Below are 14,609 nucleotides of genomic sequence, written 5' to 3' on the forward strand. Positions count from 1 at the left end.
CACAAACAGGGTTTGTCAGATTAATACTGTGAAATCACTTAATAATGTTTTACTAAATAGTTTAAAATGTCAGTTTGAAATAAACAATATCATAAAACAACAAAAAGAAACAAAATGGTGTATGAATTAATTTAAATGTTGTCATTAAATAAAGGTGAAACAAATGTGTTTAACCTCACCATAGGAACCAATATTGATCTTTCTCTTTCTCACACCGTTGATCTGTAGAGAATAATATCCAGTCTCTTCAGTGATGTTTATGATGGTCAAATTTCCATGGATTATTCGTTGACTCATTATGTCATTATACTGGTTGCCGGTTTTGGAGCGCTTGGGACAAATTTATTAGCAACGGCCAAACAGCGCTGGAGAACTTGTAGTGTGCAATTCATTGACTGCTCTGAATGAACATTCATAATGTAGATAGGGGGTTAAATCAGTCGTTTGTATGATGCACTGTTTTAATCATAATCTAGTGTGTCATAATTCCTGTCTTGTGTTTCCCTTGTCTTGTGTGGACTTGTCATTTCCTGTCCTGTTTCATGTTTTGTAGTCCTTTGTAGTTTTTCTTGTTTTAGTCTTCCCAGGTGTTTCTAATTAGCCACGCCCCCTTGTTATCTTTAGTTTGTTTGTTAGTTTCAGTCTTTGAGTTCTTGATGTTGTGTTTTGGTTGTTCTTTGTTCTGTTCCCGAGTCCTGGGGCCTGTTTCAGAAAGGAGGTTCAACCAACTCTGAGTTAAAACTTGAACTCTGAGTTGACTTACCCTGAGATGGGAAACTCTGAGTTTTCGGTTACAGAACAGCTGAAATTAGTTAGTTCAATCAACTCTGAGTTGACTTACTCTGAGTTAAGCGCGTGCACCACAACTATAAAAAGGCATTATCAATGGAGTGCAGATATTATGAGTCACCATGGCAACAGCGCCAGACAAAAAGAGGTATTCATATTTCTCACCAGTACGAACATTAATACTGTCATTTAATTAAAGGGATTACTCTTAATTCTTCTGTAATTTAAAGTAAAATCTGATGTAATTGCATTAGACTATAGAACGATTCTGTATATTTAACATACATTTTTAAAAGGTATATTTTTTATGTAACCTTCTCCCTCTACACACTTTGGTCAATTCATGAATAATTCATACAATTGTATATTGTTTATTTGAAAGCATTAAAAGTGCTGTTTCTTGTCTCTCCTTGTATTGTTCAAGTGGTTGAGGTTTACATGGGATTTAGTATTTAGTAATAAGTAGACCAATGCTTTCTAAAGATTTTCATTATTACATGAATCTAATTACACTGTTGAAGATGTCATTTGTAGTTATAATACAAGTAACTTACCCAACTGTTATAATATCTGAGGTGAAACTGGAAGAACAGTATGTAAACCTAATTTTAATGTTCATGTAGGTGCAATCCTGCAGGCATTAAAAGAACATGGCAGCTGCTGAAAATTAAATATAAAAACATAATTCAATCAAGTAAGGCTTGAGCATATCATGGGTGTAGGCTACCTGACTTTACATTTGACATATTAAATAACTAAAAAGCATCCAGTGTCTAGCAGTGCAGCAGCATTTACGGCTAAGGGAATTCCTGGAGGGACTTCACTCCCGAAGATCCAAGGGCCTTCATAAAATGTAAGAGGTTTACATGTGTTATTTTTTATATAGGCTATTTTTTTTGTTGGTCCCAAATATCTGTCTTTTGGAGCCTCCTGTCCCAACAGAACCCCAGGCAGTTGTAAGTAGCCTATCAATACACCAGAAATTATGACAAATAGTGTTATAAAGTGCACTCGACCAAATGCTCCTCTTCACAGGACGATGGGGATAAAGAGTTTCTGCTGCCACAGAGAGGCCTACAGAGGTAATGCTAATATTATGTGTCTGTCTACACATCACACAAGCAACACATTCAGATTTTTTCACATTTTTATGTGGATAATCTAAGTTTAAATCTAAGTATAAACAGGTATTCTTATCTCTCCCCGTGCCCCCAGAGTGTGGAAGAACAGCAGGAGGACGGTCCATCAACTTCTGGTGCACAGATGAACACAGTTCAGTGATTTCCAGTAAATGCCACAGTTTCATTCTGTAGAATTTGTTCAGAACTACATTATGTAACTCTAATCTATTTTCAGTTGCCAGTTAATGAGTTATATAGACTTCATCTTATTAAAAAAAAATAGAAAAAAACTGCAGTAAAAATAGCAATATTTTATTTATTAATAAAATATTAATTGTATTAATAAAAATGTACTGAAAGAATGAATGAGGTGTTTAAACACTACTTCCTCTTTAAAAAGGGGGAGGAGACCAATAGAAACTCTGGGTTTACCGAAGAAAACCCGCTCTCGACCAGGTTAGGTTCACAGAGTAAGTTACCATGGTAACTGACTCTGAGTATAAGTTACCTCTCTTTCAGAAACAGGCTTGACTTACTCTGCTTTCTCAGGTTTAACATACCTCCCTTTCTGAAGCAGAAAACCCAGAGTTTCCCTCATTTCAGGGTTAACATACTCAGAGTTTTCACTTATCCTCCTTTCTGAAACAGGCCCCTGTTCCCTAGTCTGAGTCTGAATTTGTCAAGTTTTGAGTGTATTCAATAAAAGACTACTGCTGCACGTGGATTCTGCTTCCTCCTATGTTTCACCCGCATCGTTATATAGGCAAGGCAAGGCAAGGCAAGTTTATTTATATAGCACATTTCATACACAATGGCAATTCAAAGTGCTTTACATACAAGAAATTAAAATAATAAAAAGAAATAAGAATAATTAAAACAGTTTAGAAAAATAAAATGAAATACAGTACAGTACAGTCGGACGAACAGTGGCACAGTGCTCATTCAGTAAATGCACAGCTAAACAGAAGTGTTTTGAGTCTGGATTTGAATGTGACCACTGTAGGAGCACATCTGATCTCTTCTGGAAGCTGTTCCAGCATAATAGCTAAAAGCAGACTCACCATGTTTAGAATGAACCCTTGGTATTTCTAGCTGATATGATCCTAATGATCTGAGTGATCTGTTGGGTTTATATTCAGTGAGCATATCTGCAATGTATTGAGGTCCTAGGCCATTGAATGATTTATATACCAGTAATAATACTTTAAAATCAATCCTAAATCTAACTGGGATCCAGTGTAAAGACCTGAGGACTGGTGTGATATGTTCATATTTTCTGGTTCTGCTCAGAATCCTGGCGGCAGCGTTCTGTATGAGCTGCAACTGTCTTATGGTCTTTTTGGGAAGGCCAGTGAGGAGTCCATTACAATAATCCACCCTGCTGGTGATGAAAGCATGCACAAGTTTCTCTAAGTCTTGTCTGGAAACAAAGCATCTAATTCTTGCAATATTTTTTAGATGATAGTATGCTGATTTAGTTATTGCTTTGACATGACTACTGAAACTAAGGTCTGACTCTAGTGTCACACCAAGATTCCTGACTTGATTTTTAGTTGTTTGACCCCTGGAGTGAAGGTATGCGTTCACCTTGAGAACTTCATCTTTGTTTCCAAATGCAATGACTTCAGTTTTATCTTTGTTTAACTGAAGAAAGTTTTGGCACATCCAACTGTTGACTTCATCAATGCATTGGCACAGGGAGTCAATGGGGCTGTAATCATTAGGCGATAGGGCTAAGTACAGCTGTGTGTCGTCTGCATAGCTGTGGTAAGCAATTTGGTTCTTTCTCATTATTTGGCTCATTGGGAGCATATACAGGTTGAACAGGAGTGGTGCAAGAATTGAGCCTTGAGGGACTCCGCATGTCATGGATGTCCACTCAGACTTATGGTCTCCTATACTCACATAATAACCTCTCCCATCTAAGTATGACCTGAACCATTTTAGGACTATCCCAGAAAGCCCCACTCAGTTTTCCAGCCTGTCAAGAAGTATGTTATGATCGACAGTGTCAAATGCAGCACTGAGGTCGAGTAGTACCAGCACTGATAATTTTCCTGAATCAGTATTTAAGCGAATATCATTTATTATCTTTATGAGCGCTGTCTCTGTGCTGTGGTGCGGTCGGAAACCAGATTGAAAATTGTCAAAGTATCCATTCGAGCTTAAGAATTTGTTCAGCTGATTGAAGACAACTTTTTCAATGAGCTTGCCTATGAAAGGAAGATTTGAGATCGGTCTATAGTTGCTTAATATGGTCTTATCCAGATTGTTCTTTTTCAGGAGGGGCTTGACAACTGCAGTTTTCAGGGAGTTTGGAAAACTCCCAGAGAGAAGTGAGGCATTTACCACTTCTAGAAGATCTGCTTCTAAACTGTTTAACACACTTTTAAAAAAAGATGTGGGAAGTGTGTCAAGAGCGCATGTTGATGTTTTAAGGTGCTGTACGGTTTCTACCAAAATTTTGCCATCAATTTTATTGAAATCAGACAAAGTTACTACTTTTTCAGGTGGTCTGATCTGTGTGACCCCAGCGCAACTCAATGATGTGCTGATCACCTTTCTGATAATATTGATTTTGTCAGAGAAGAAAGAAGCAAACTCACTGCACTTGCTGTTTGAGAGCATTTCACTGGGAATCTGGCTTGGGGGGTTTGTCAGTCTCTCTACAGTAGCAAAAAGAGTGCGTGTGTTGTTTAAATTTCTGTTTATAATATTTGAGAAAAAAGTCTGTCTAGCTTTGCCTAGTTCCATATTGAAAGCATGAAGGCTGTCTTTGTAGATGTTATAATGGACTACAAGCTTTGTCTTCCGCCACATGCGCTCTGCTTTTCTGCATTGTCTTTTCATATTTTGCACCGCTGTTGAGTTTCTCCAAGGTGCTTTTTGTCTGCCACTCTTCTTCCTGACTTTCACAGGAGCAATATCATCAATTGCACATTTAACTTTTGAGTTAAAAGAATCAAGCAGAAAATCAACAGAGTCAGCAGATATGCTTGGTGTTAAGGATATAGCCTTCATAAATAGTACACTAGTGTTCTCATTTAAGCATCTCTTCTTGACAGACACAGATCTGGCTTCAGTGGCAGGAGAGATCAATATATCAAAGAAAATACAGAAATGATCAGACAGTGCTACATCCTTAATAACAATCGATGAGATGTTTAGACCCTTACTGATAAGTAAATCTAGAGTGTGTCCATGATTGTGTGTGGGTCCATGTACATGCTGAGTCAGATCAAAAGTTTTTAAAACAGTTTTGATTTCTTTTGCCATATTGTTTTCTGCATTATCTATGTGAATGTTAAAATCTCCAGCAATGGCAAAACAGTCAAACTCTGAGCTAATTGTTGATAACAGTTCTGTAAATTCCTCAGCAAAGGCTGGAGAATATTTTGGAGGCCTGTAAATAATGATGAGTAAAATGCGTGGAGCACCTTTTAATACAATACCCAGATATTCGAAAGACGAGTAGTTCCCAAATGATATTTGCTTACATTGATAAATATCTTTAAAAAGAGCAGCTAGACCCCCACCTCTCTTAACAGCTCTGCAGACACTCATATAGTGGTTGTTCATGCATTATTGACTGAGAGTGAAATTCTTTTTCAATTATGTTTGTGATCAACTTTACAAGTTCATCAGTGTTGGTGCTGCCATTTTCATGAATTATAACTGGTTATTTTAGTAAACTATACGGAGGAAGAACACACAGACATCCCTTGGTATTCTGTTGGACCAGAAACTCTTTTATTAGCATAAATCCATTTATGGATAGCAGCCGGTCACACACATGTGACATGAGCAGTATGAGGGCACACATTACAAACTTTAACAGTCAGATAGTATTTCATTACAAGGTCAAGAACCTAAAACATCTCTTGGATCAGTGGCCATCTAGACACAGTTTGTGTTATTAAATATCTGGGAGAAATGTGTTCGCTGTTGGTGGGCATAAGTAATGATCGTAATGAATTAATGAATTAATGATCTGTCCCATAGGCATTCGAGTTGAGGCTACAGGACCGGTGCGATCAGTGACAGAACCTAACTTCAGCTTCATTGCTGTTATGGTACATAAGATACTGAAACTTCTTGACCCAGCAAACAAAATTCTTCAAGCAGAAAACACTGATTTACCCGCAGCCATTAAGTTTGTAATTTAAATTACGCAGCTGATTGTATAAAAAACAAAATCGATCCGAGGAAAAGCTCAGTGAGCTTTGGAGAATTATCTGTGATCTGGTCCGAACTGAAATCAAACCGAACAAAAGACAACGCACAACGAGTGAGAACTTGTAGTATTATGAACACAACATGAACACAGTGACGAGACTTCCTCATCTTTATTTCAGCACAGTTGATGCTGTGAGTGGAGAAATGGTTGAACGGTTTGGAGACTAACAATAAACGCATGCAAGCTCTCACAGCCCTGGACCCTGATGAGTGTTTTCTGGACAAAACCAAACTAAAACCACTGTTGGACCTGACAGGTATGGAGCTTGTTGATCACGAATACGCTGTTAATACCACTTGATAAAACTTGCTTTTGAAAAAGAAATGCACAAATGAGTGGAAAGAACTGCAGAAGTTCGATTCAATGAAATGCTGAGCCTTCAACTCTACCGACTGTAAGTTTGACTTATTAAAAAAGACACCTACATCTTGGATGCCCTTGAGGTAAGCTAAAACATACCAACATTTAATTTCAAAGTGAACTATCCCTTTAATGCATGTGAACATCTAGCTCTTTATTGGCTCATTAAATCAAGCTCTAAACTTGGTCACTTTGAGCTACAGTACACCTCAACTTCCTCTAGATCAATGACATCATTTTCCACAGAAATGAACTGACCCATGATGTGTTAAAAGTGTCTTAAAGCAACAGTTTTATCTTGTCATGACCGTCTCTCCTCTAACTGTCTTCAGAACATCGTTTCTTGTTCAATTCTTACCAAATGTCTCGATTGTTTCTCCTCTCGGACTGTTTTCAGAGTTTCTCTAATGGCTTTATGGAGATCGAAGAGTTCTCTGATATGAAAATATGATTAATATTCAACAGCTATGGATTCCAACGTTCCACATAAACACCACATTACTGAGAGTCTGCCTTATTAAATCACACAACAACAAGGTGAGGTTGTGTAATAATATGAGAGACTACATGCAGTTTAGCAGAGGCTCGTATACTGTGGATTGACACTCAACAATAACACAATATGAAGTTCATGGGAATGCTGGTTTCAGGAAGGGGATTGAGCCGACCGCTGAAAGGGTTCATGATGTGGTCGAGGCCAGAGAAACAGAGAAACACAGAAGTTTAAGAGCCTTAAAACAGAAGTTGGCTTAAGCTGAACCCTTGCTTACTTTGACAACAAAGCATCAACCAAAGTCATCTCACATGCAAGCGTTATTGATTCAAGAACAGAGTGGATGAATCGTTCTCATATGTAATGTTACTGTATGGGAGCATCAGCACAGAGAGTGAATTAAAGGGCACCTATTATGCAAAATCCACTTTTACATGGTGTTTGGACATAAATGTGTGTTGGCAGTGTGTGTGCAGCTTTAAAACTCACCATCCAGACACCAGAAACACAGACAGAAGAAAACAGTGCGAAACATCTTCAGCGCTTTCAGTCCACAAATATGAAAAGACAAACTCTTCAAAACTGGTTCAGGAATAAAATGACAGATGATCTGATGTGAAGCTGCTCTGTAGTAAAATGAAGTGAAACTCCACCAACATCTAAAATAACTGCACATCTATAAGTGTTGATGCATGTGAACATCTAGCTCTTTATTAACTCATTATTTCACGCTCTAAACTTGGTCACTTTGAGCTCCAGTGCGCCTCAACTTCCTCTAGATCAATGACATCATTTTCCACAAAAATTAACATGTTAAAAGTGTCTTAAAGCAACAGTTTGATCTTGTCATGACCGTCTCTCCTCTAACTGTCTTCAGAACATCGTTTCTTGTTCGATTCTTACCAAATGCCTCGATTGTTTCTCCTCTCGGACTGTTTTCAGAGTTTCTCTAATGGCTTTATGGAGATCGAAGAGTTCTCTGATATGAAAATATGATTAATATATTCAGCCACTATTCAAACCCAGACAGAAGAAAACAGTGTGAAACATCTTCAGCGCTTTCAGTCCACAAATATGAAAAGACAAACTCTTCAAAACTGCTTCAGTAATAAAATGACAGATGATCTGATGTGAAGCTGCTTGTCACAGAGATGAACTCCGCGATTCCCTCCTTTGACCATCAGAGGGCTCCCTCACCCGAATATTGACTTTTCACTCACACACTACATTTCCCATCAGCCCCGTACCTGGCACTGATTACTGCTCAGCTGTAGCTCATTCTTGGACCTATAAACTGTCTCTCCACTGTTCTTCCTTGTGAAGTCTTGTATTATTATGGTTCTGAGGGTTTATTTCTGTATTGCCTTCCTGTTGTGACCCAGTCTGTTCCCTGTTTATGATTCTCTGCCGCCTGCCTTTTGGACTATCTGCTTTGTTACTTATCTGTGATTGTTCTCCGCCTGCCCTGATCCGGCTGTGTCTGTCCTACGTTGCTGTGTTTGCTGGAATCTGAGCATTGCCTGTTTGACCACGATTTTAATAAAAGCTTGCTGATGGATTCCAATTCGAGTGACGCCTCGTTACACTATTCTGTAGTAAAATGAAGTGAAACTCCACCTGTATCTAAAATAACCAACATCTTTAAGTGATGATGCATGTGACCACACTGTAAATAAATAGGCTATGATCAATAAGTTGACAACTTACATTGCTTTAACTCATCAAAATAAGTTAAGCAATTTTCAACTAATTTTTAAGTCCGTTTAATGTAATTTAAGTTGAATTACCATAAGTTGATTGTACTTAAAAATTTCAGGCAGAATTTTTTTTTTTTCAGTGCTTCTAGCACTTTATTTAGCTCATTATTTCAAACTCTGAAGTTGGTCATCCAGTGTGCCTCCACTTCCTCTAGATCAATGACATAATTTTCCACAGAAATTAACTGACATGTTAAAAGTGTCGTAAAGCAACAGTTTGATCTTGTCATGACCGTCTCTCCTCTAACTGTCTTCAGGACGTTTGTTGTTCATTTCTTATCAAATGTCTCAATAGTTTCTCCTCTCGGACTGATTTGAGAGTTTCTCTAATGGCTTTCTGGAGCAGGAACAGATCGCCTGCCATAACTGTGTGTATAAAAGTGTTCTCTGATATCTTCATATGTTTAATATTCAAAAGCCACGGATTACGACACTGCTGTCACGCTCTACATGCTTACTTTGTTCCAACACCGCATTAGTCCTTGCATTTGATACTCAAATCCACTACAGCTGATGAAGTCCCTGACAGCTTGAGGACGTTTTCAGCCTCACCATCAGATCAGTTCATGTCTGCTCACTTCCACAACAGTTCTGTGAGGCGAATGTCATTCTACATGTGAAGACAACACCACAATGGGCACACGCAAATGCTGGGGTGAAGCGTCCATATTAAAGGGATAGTTCACCCAATAATGAAAATTCTGTCAGTAATTACTCTCCTTCATGTTGTTCCAACCCCGTAAGACTTTCCTTCATCTTCAGACACAAATTAAGATATTTCTGATTAAATCTGAGAGCTGTCTCACTCCTCCATAGGCTTCTCTGTAATCGAGATCTGCCATCCCAGAAAAGTTAGTAAAGACATCGTTAAAATAGTCCAAGTGACTACAGTGTCTCAACCACAAGTTTATCAAGCGACGAGAATACTTTTTGTGCGCAAAACCCACTTAAAATAACAACTTTATTCAACTCTTCATGTTCTTCTGTGTGGGCCTCTGGGTGAGTTCACGTAGTGTAACAGCGCATCGCTTCTGGGTTGTACGTCAGAACCAAGTGTGCCGCACAAGCCCTGAAAGTGAAGCCAAAACGTCTCTATCGCCCCCCGGTGGCTGGTCCTAGTATAGGTCATAAGCCCCGCCTCCCCGTGTTATTCAACGGGACTTGAGACCAACTAAACAATTAAATTACACTTCAAATATCTTTTTTCCAAAGGTGGTTTCTTTCATTTGCTGTCGTTTTTATCATGCTGATGTAAGTTCAAGTGTCTGTTTCAAAAATAAGTTGGTTTTTAGTTAGTTACGTGATGCGGTGGTGTAACTTCATGATTGACAGCTGTGATTGACAGGTTTTCTGAGCGAAGTAGTCACTAGCTATGTTTCCATCAACACGTTTTTATCCGAATTATGTGATATCGAATGAAAAATGCCTTATGGAAACAGTAAAATTCGATTTAATTTCTTGAATATCGACTAAAATGAAATACGGTCTGTCTCATCGGATTTTATCTTGATCGATGTACGGTTTATGCGATAAACGCTGATGGAAACGTTATTTGCCGAATAAATAATGGATTGCGATTAAGTTTTAGGTCATTTTATGGGTACAACCCGCCACAAAAGAAGAAGTTTTAGTTAATTTCCGCCCAGTTTGCACCCATTTTATACTGTCTGGTTTGCACACATGGCCAGTGTCAACAAAGTGGACAAACGAGGAGACGAGATACTTTTTTAATTTAATTTAACAGAAAAATAAAATGGCTATTATAGCAAAAATCTAAGAAATGCCATAATAGTCAAATAATGTCGCTATCAGCTGTCACATAAGCACCTAGAGTCCTGCCATGGGTTGGGTACCCGCATAAAAGTGGCAAAAACGGGTGGATTGCGACATTCCTAAAATTCACAGGCGGGGATGTGGGCGGATAATGAACTCCTTGCGGGCGGGCAGCGGATGAACAATATGTGCAATATTTGTATATCTAAATTGCCATTACACACTCGCAAATATGTGTTTTGGGCATCCTTAAAAATATTCTTGTTTGCCGTTACCCGACCGATCCTGTCAATTTAGGACCGACCCAATAAATTTTTTCCCCCTTTTAGTCCGACTGACTGGCCGGTTATAAACTTGCGTTAAGACCGACAGATTTTTATTTTTTTTACTCTTCAAACAACTAATACAAATGCAATAAAATAATATTAATTATATTTTAGTAGGCCTAAGTAGCCTATTGTGTATATAAATTGCCCATAGCCTATATAGGCCTACAAACGTAGGTTATTTCTTTTAAATAAAAACCCGTCAATCAAGCAAAATAATATTCAATGATTGTAGGGCAGGCTAATAAGCCTATGTGTTGTACTAGCCCAGTCATTAAAAAAAACGATTTACTTTCATATTCATGTTTAAATAAAATAATATATAGCCTATATATATATATTATTTTTTTTTTTTTTTTTTTTTTTGAAAAGTGAAAAAAGCATGAATAAGATAAGATGATCCCGAATATCGGGAGACAAATGGAGTGGGCAGACATGATTTTGACCACTTTATTAAGTTTGTTTATGTAGAAAGACTTTCTTTAAAGTGAATTTCGTTTTGTATTAATTGTATCTTAATTTTAATAAATGTTTAATCAACCATTTTCCTGGATTTAATAAATAAAAGCTAAATAGCAGGCAATATAATCAGGACACGGAGAGGCCCCCGCGCGTGAACTGGAGGTAGCCTAGGCTACTTGAATGGCCCAAAACAAAGCGCACTTTAGCGCTTATTAGCCCGTGTTGAGAGAGGTGCGAGATAAAAAATAAAGCACTTTAAATGGAATGATTTTAGCTTGTGTGCGATTTATCGCGGGCACGGGTCTGGTGCTGAACTTTGCGGGTACGGGCGGGGGCGGGTCTCCAAAAATGGACCCGTGCAGGACTCTGCACTATTACAACTTGTGCAATATTGATCATTTGTTGGTAGATGGCGCGATCCATTTTGTCTAGCAAAACTTTGTTCGCAAATGTTTGCTTGAATGTTGTGCGATTCAGTGCGAAAATGAATGGAAACACCTTAAAATGTCTCAAATCAATTCGACATACCAATTTGATCGCAAAACAGCATGTGACGTCATTACGCACAGGTTTTTATTCGCTTTAAAGCCGTTTGATGGAAACACACTTTCACCAGCTTTATTCGCATGATTTTTTTTACCGAACTTCAGATAATTCGATTGACAAGTTGATGGAAACATAGCTACTGAAGCACCAACGGCCATTTTTTTCGGGATCTTCGGAGGACTGAGGAGATTGTATTTACTTTATTTTAACAAGCCTCTTGTCGTACTGCAATAAACTTTTTAAAAAGTGCACTCAGGGAGAGTGCATTCTGCGAGAGATTTTGCGGCTTTACTTCCTGCTCACTACTGCGCAGGTCTGGTCCCGAGGTCGCTACTGCGCGGGTCTGGTCCCGAGATCACTACTGGGTAGGTCTGGTCCCGAGGTCGCTACTGCGCAGGTCTGGTCCCGAGATCGCTACTGCGCGGGTCTGGTCCCGAGATCGCTACTGCGCGGGTCTGGTCCCGAGATCGCTACTGCGCGGGTCTGGTCCCGAGATCGCTACTGCGCGGGTCTGGTCCCGAGATCGCTACTGCGCGGGTCTGGTCCCGAGATCGCTACTGCGCGGGTCTGGTCCCGAGATCGCTACTGCGCGGGTCTGGTCCCGAGATCGCTACTGCGCGGGTCTGGTCCCGAGATCGCTACTGCGCGGGTCTGGTGCCGAGATCGCTACTGCGCGGGTCTGGTCCCGAGATCGCTACTGCGCGGGTCTGGTCCCGAGATCGCTACTGCGCGGGTCTGGTCCCGAGATCGCTACTGCGCGGGTCTGGTCCCGAGATCGCTACTGCGCAGGTCTGGTCCCGAGATCGCTACTGCGCAGGTCTGGTGTCGAGATCGCTACTGCGCAGGTCTGTCTGGTCCCGAGATCGCTACTGCGCGGGTCTGGTCCCGAGATCGCTACTGCGCAGGTCTGGTCCCGAGATCGCTACTGCGCAGGTCTGGTCCCGAGATCGCTACTGCGCAGGTCTGGTGTCGAGATCGCTACTGCGCAGGTCTGTCTGGTCCCGAGATCGCTACTGCGCGGGTCTGGTCCCGAGATTGCTACTGCGCGGGTCTGGTCCCGAGATCGCTACTGCGCGGGTCTGGTCCCGAGGTCGCTACTGCGCGGGTCTGGTCCCGAGGTCGCTACTGCGCGGGTCTGGTCCCGAGGTCGCTACTGCGCGGGTCTGGTCCCGAGATCGCTACTGCGCGGGTCTGGTCCCGAGATCGCTACTGCGCGGGTCTGGTCCCGAGGTCGCTACTGCGCGGGTCTGGTCCCGAGATCGCTACTGCGCGGGTCTGGTCCCGAGATCGCTACAGCGCAGACTCAAGTCCCAAGATATCAGCGCCATATCGGGACACTGGCGGCTTCAGTTCTCACCAACGTCGTCCATCTTTTTTTACAGTCTATGGTCAAAACTCACTCAGAGAAACACACAGAAGAATATTAATGGTTGAATAAAGTAGTTTTTTTTGCACACAAAAAGTATTCTCGTCGCTTGATAAACTTAAGGTTGAACCACTGTAGTCACTTGGACTATTTTAACGATGTCTTTACTAACTTTCTGGGCTGGTATATCTCGATTACAGATGAAGGAGTGAGACAGCTCTCAGATTTCATCAAAAATATCTTAATTTGTGTCTGAAGATGAACGAAAGTCTTACGGGGTTGGAAGAACATGAGGGAGAGTAATTACTGACAGAATTTTCATTTTTGGGTGAACTAACCCTTTAAAAAGCTTACAAGTACCTCAGGCAGAGGGGCTGGACACAGAACATGTAGAGATCTACTGAATACAATACACTGAAAGAGCTCTGCTGAGATATACAGCTCTCTGCTTGCGGCACAACAGCCACGCTTGTCAGGAAAGTGAGTGAAACACACACAAACACACAATTTTATCATTTATCAATTATTGTATTAAAATGATTGTATTATAATTGCATTATACCACCCCTTTAACTTTTATTTCATGTATTTGACTGCGAAGTGCCACAATATTCTAGAGAGCTACTTAATGTGTTAAAAAAAGAATATTTTTACAGCAAAAATAATGTTCGTCTTGTTTTTCAGTGCAAATATCGAAACAATCTCAAATCAAGATACTTTTACAGTCTTATTCTCTGAAAAGTTCATTAAAATTAAGCGAGTTTGTGCTTAAAACATGAACAAATATCTGCCAGTGGGATCAGAAAAATAATTTTGTTTTCTATTTGAATCAAGTGTATTTTTCTGACCCCACTGGCAGATTTTCAAGCATAAACTCTCTTCATTTTGATTATTTTTTCAGAAAACAAGGCTTAATATCTTCATTTATATTAGAAACACTGAGGAAGAAGGTGTTTTTTTTGCAGTGTTATTGTGTTAGAACAAACTTCAGTCTTCATGTTGACTGGTATATGGTGTTTCTTCTGGTTCTGGATGATCCTGTTGTTTAACAAATAAGCAGCTTTAATTGCTTTCAGAGTAATAAATGTTGAGGTCTGAATTAAAAGCCCTTCTCTGTGTCCATTCAATCTGGACGTGTATAATCCGGCTAATCTGATTAGGTCTCTGCGTAAAGCCGTGCGCTCAGTGTTTCTCACACAGAACAGAGCAAATGCTGATGAACATGGCCACTACTGACCAAGAGCTGTATCCGAGGAAGATCCTGGATTACATGGAGGGATTCCTGGTGTCCAAGGTAAAGGCCGACGTGAACATTTCTGTCCGAAGCAACTTTCATTGATATCGTAACATGTCTTACATTTACAGCCATGAGTTGATCT

The 14,609-nt window shown here is 40.0% G+C and overlaps 2 protein-coding genes across 3 annotated transcripts in view; one reads left to right on the forward strand and one right to left on the reverse strand.

Annotated features, from left to right (window-relative positions):
* The window catches only part of LOC309503096 (uncharacterized protein), a 37,332-nt gene extending 37,105 nt beyond the window's left edge, over window positions 1-227 (reverse strand). Inside the window, exon 1 of the mRNA XM_082175784.1 lies at window positions 180-227. The gene's annotated coding sequence lies outside the window, so the exon portion shown is untranslated. The remainder of the gene's footprint in view (window positions 1-179) is intronic.
* Window positions 228-14,132: 13,905 nt separating this feature from the next.
* Window positions 14,133-14,609, forward strand: part of asmt (acetylserotonin O-methyltransferase) — a 48,617-nt gene continuing 48,140 nt past the window's right edge. For both annotated transcript variants that reach the window (XM_082174774.1, XM_082174775.1), the window contains exon 1: window positions 14,133-14,524. In XM_082174774.1, the coding sequence (XP_082030900.1) occupies window positions 14,441-14,524 (84 nt within the window). In that variant the 5' untranslated portion in view covers window positions 14,133-14,440. The remainder of the gene's footprint in view (window positions 14,525-14,609) is intronic.

This window comes from Leuciscus leuciscus (assembly GCF_965113295.1).
Source record: "Leuciscus leuciscus genome assembly, chromosome: 7".
Taxonomy (NCBI): domain Eukaryota; kingdom Metazoa; phylum Chordata; class Actinopteri; order Cypriniformes; family Leuciscidae; genus Leuciscus; species Leuciscus leuciscus.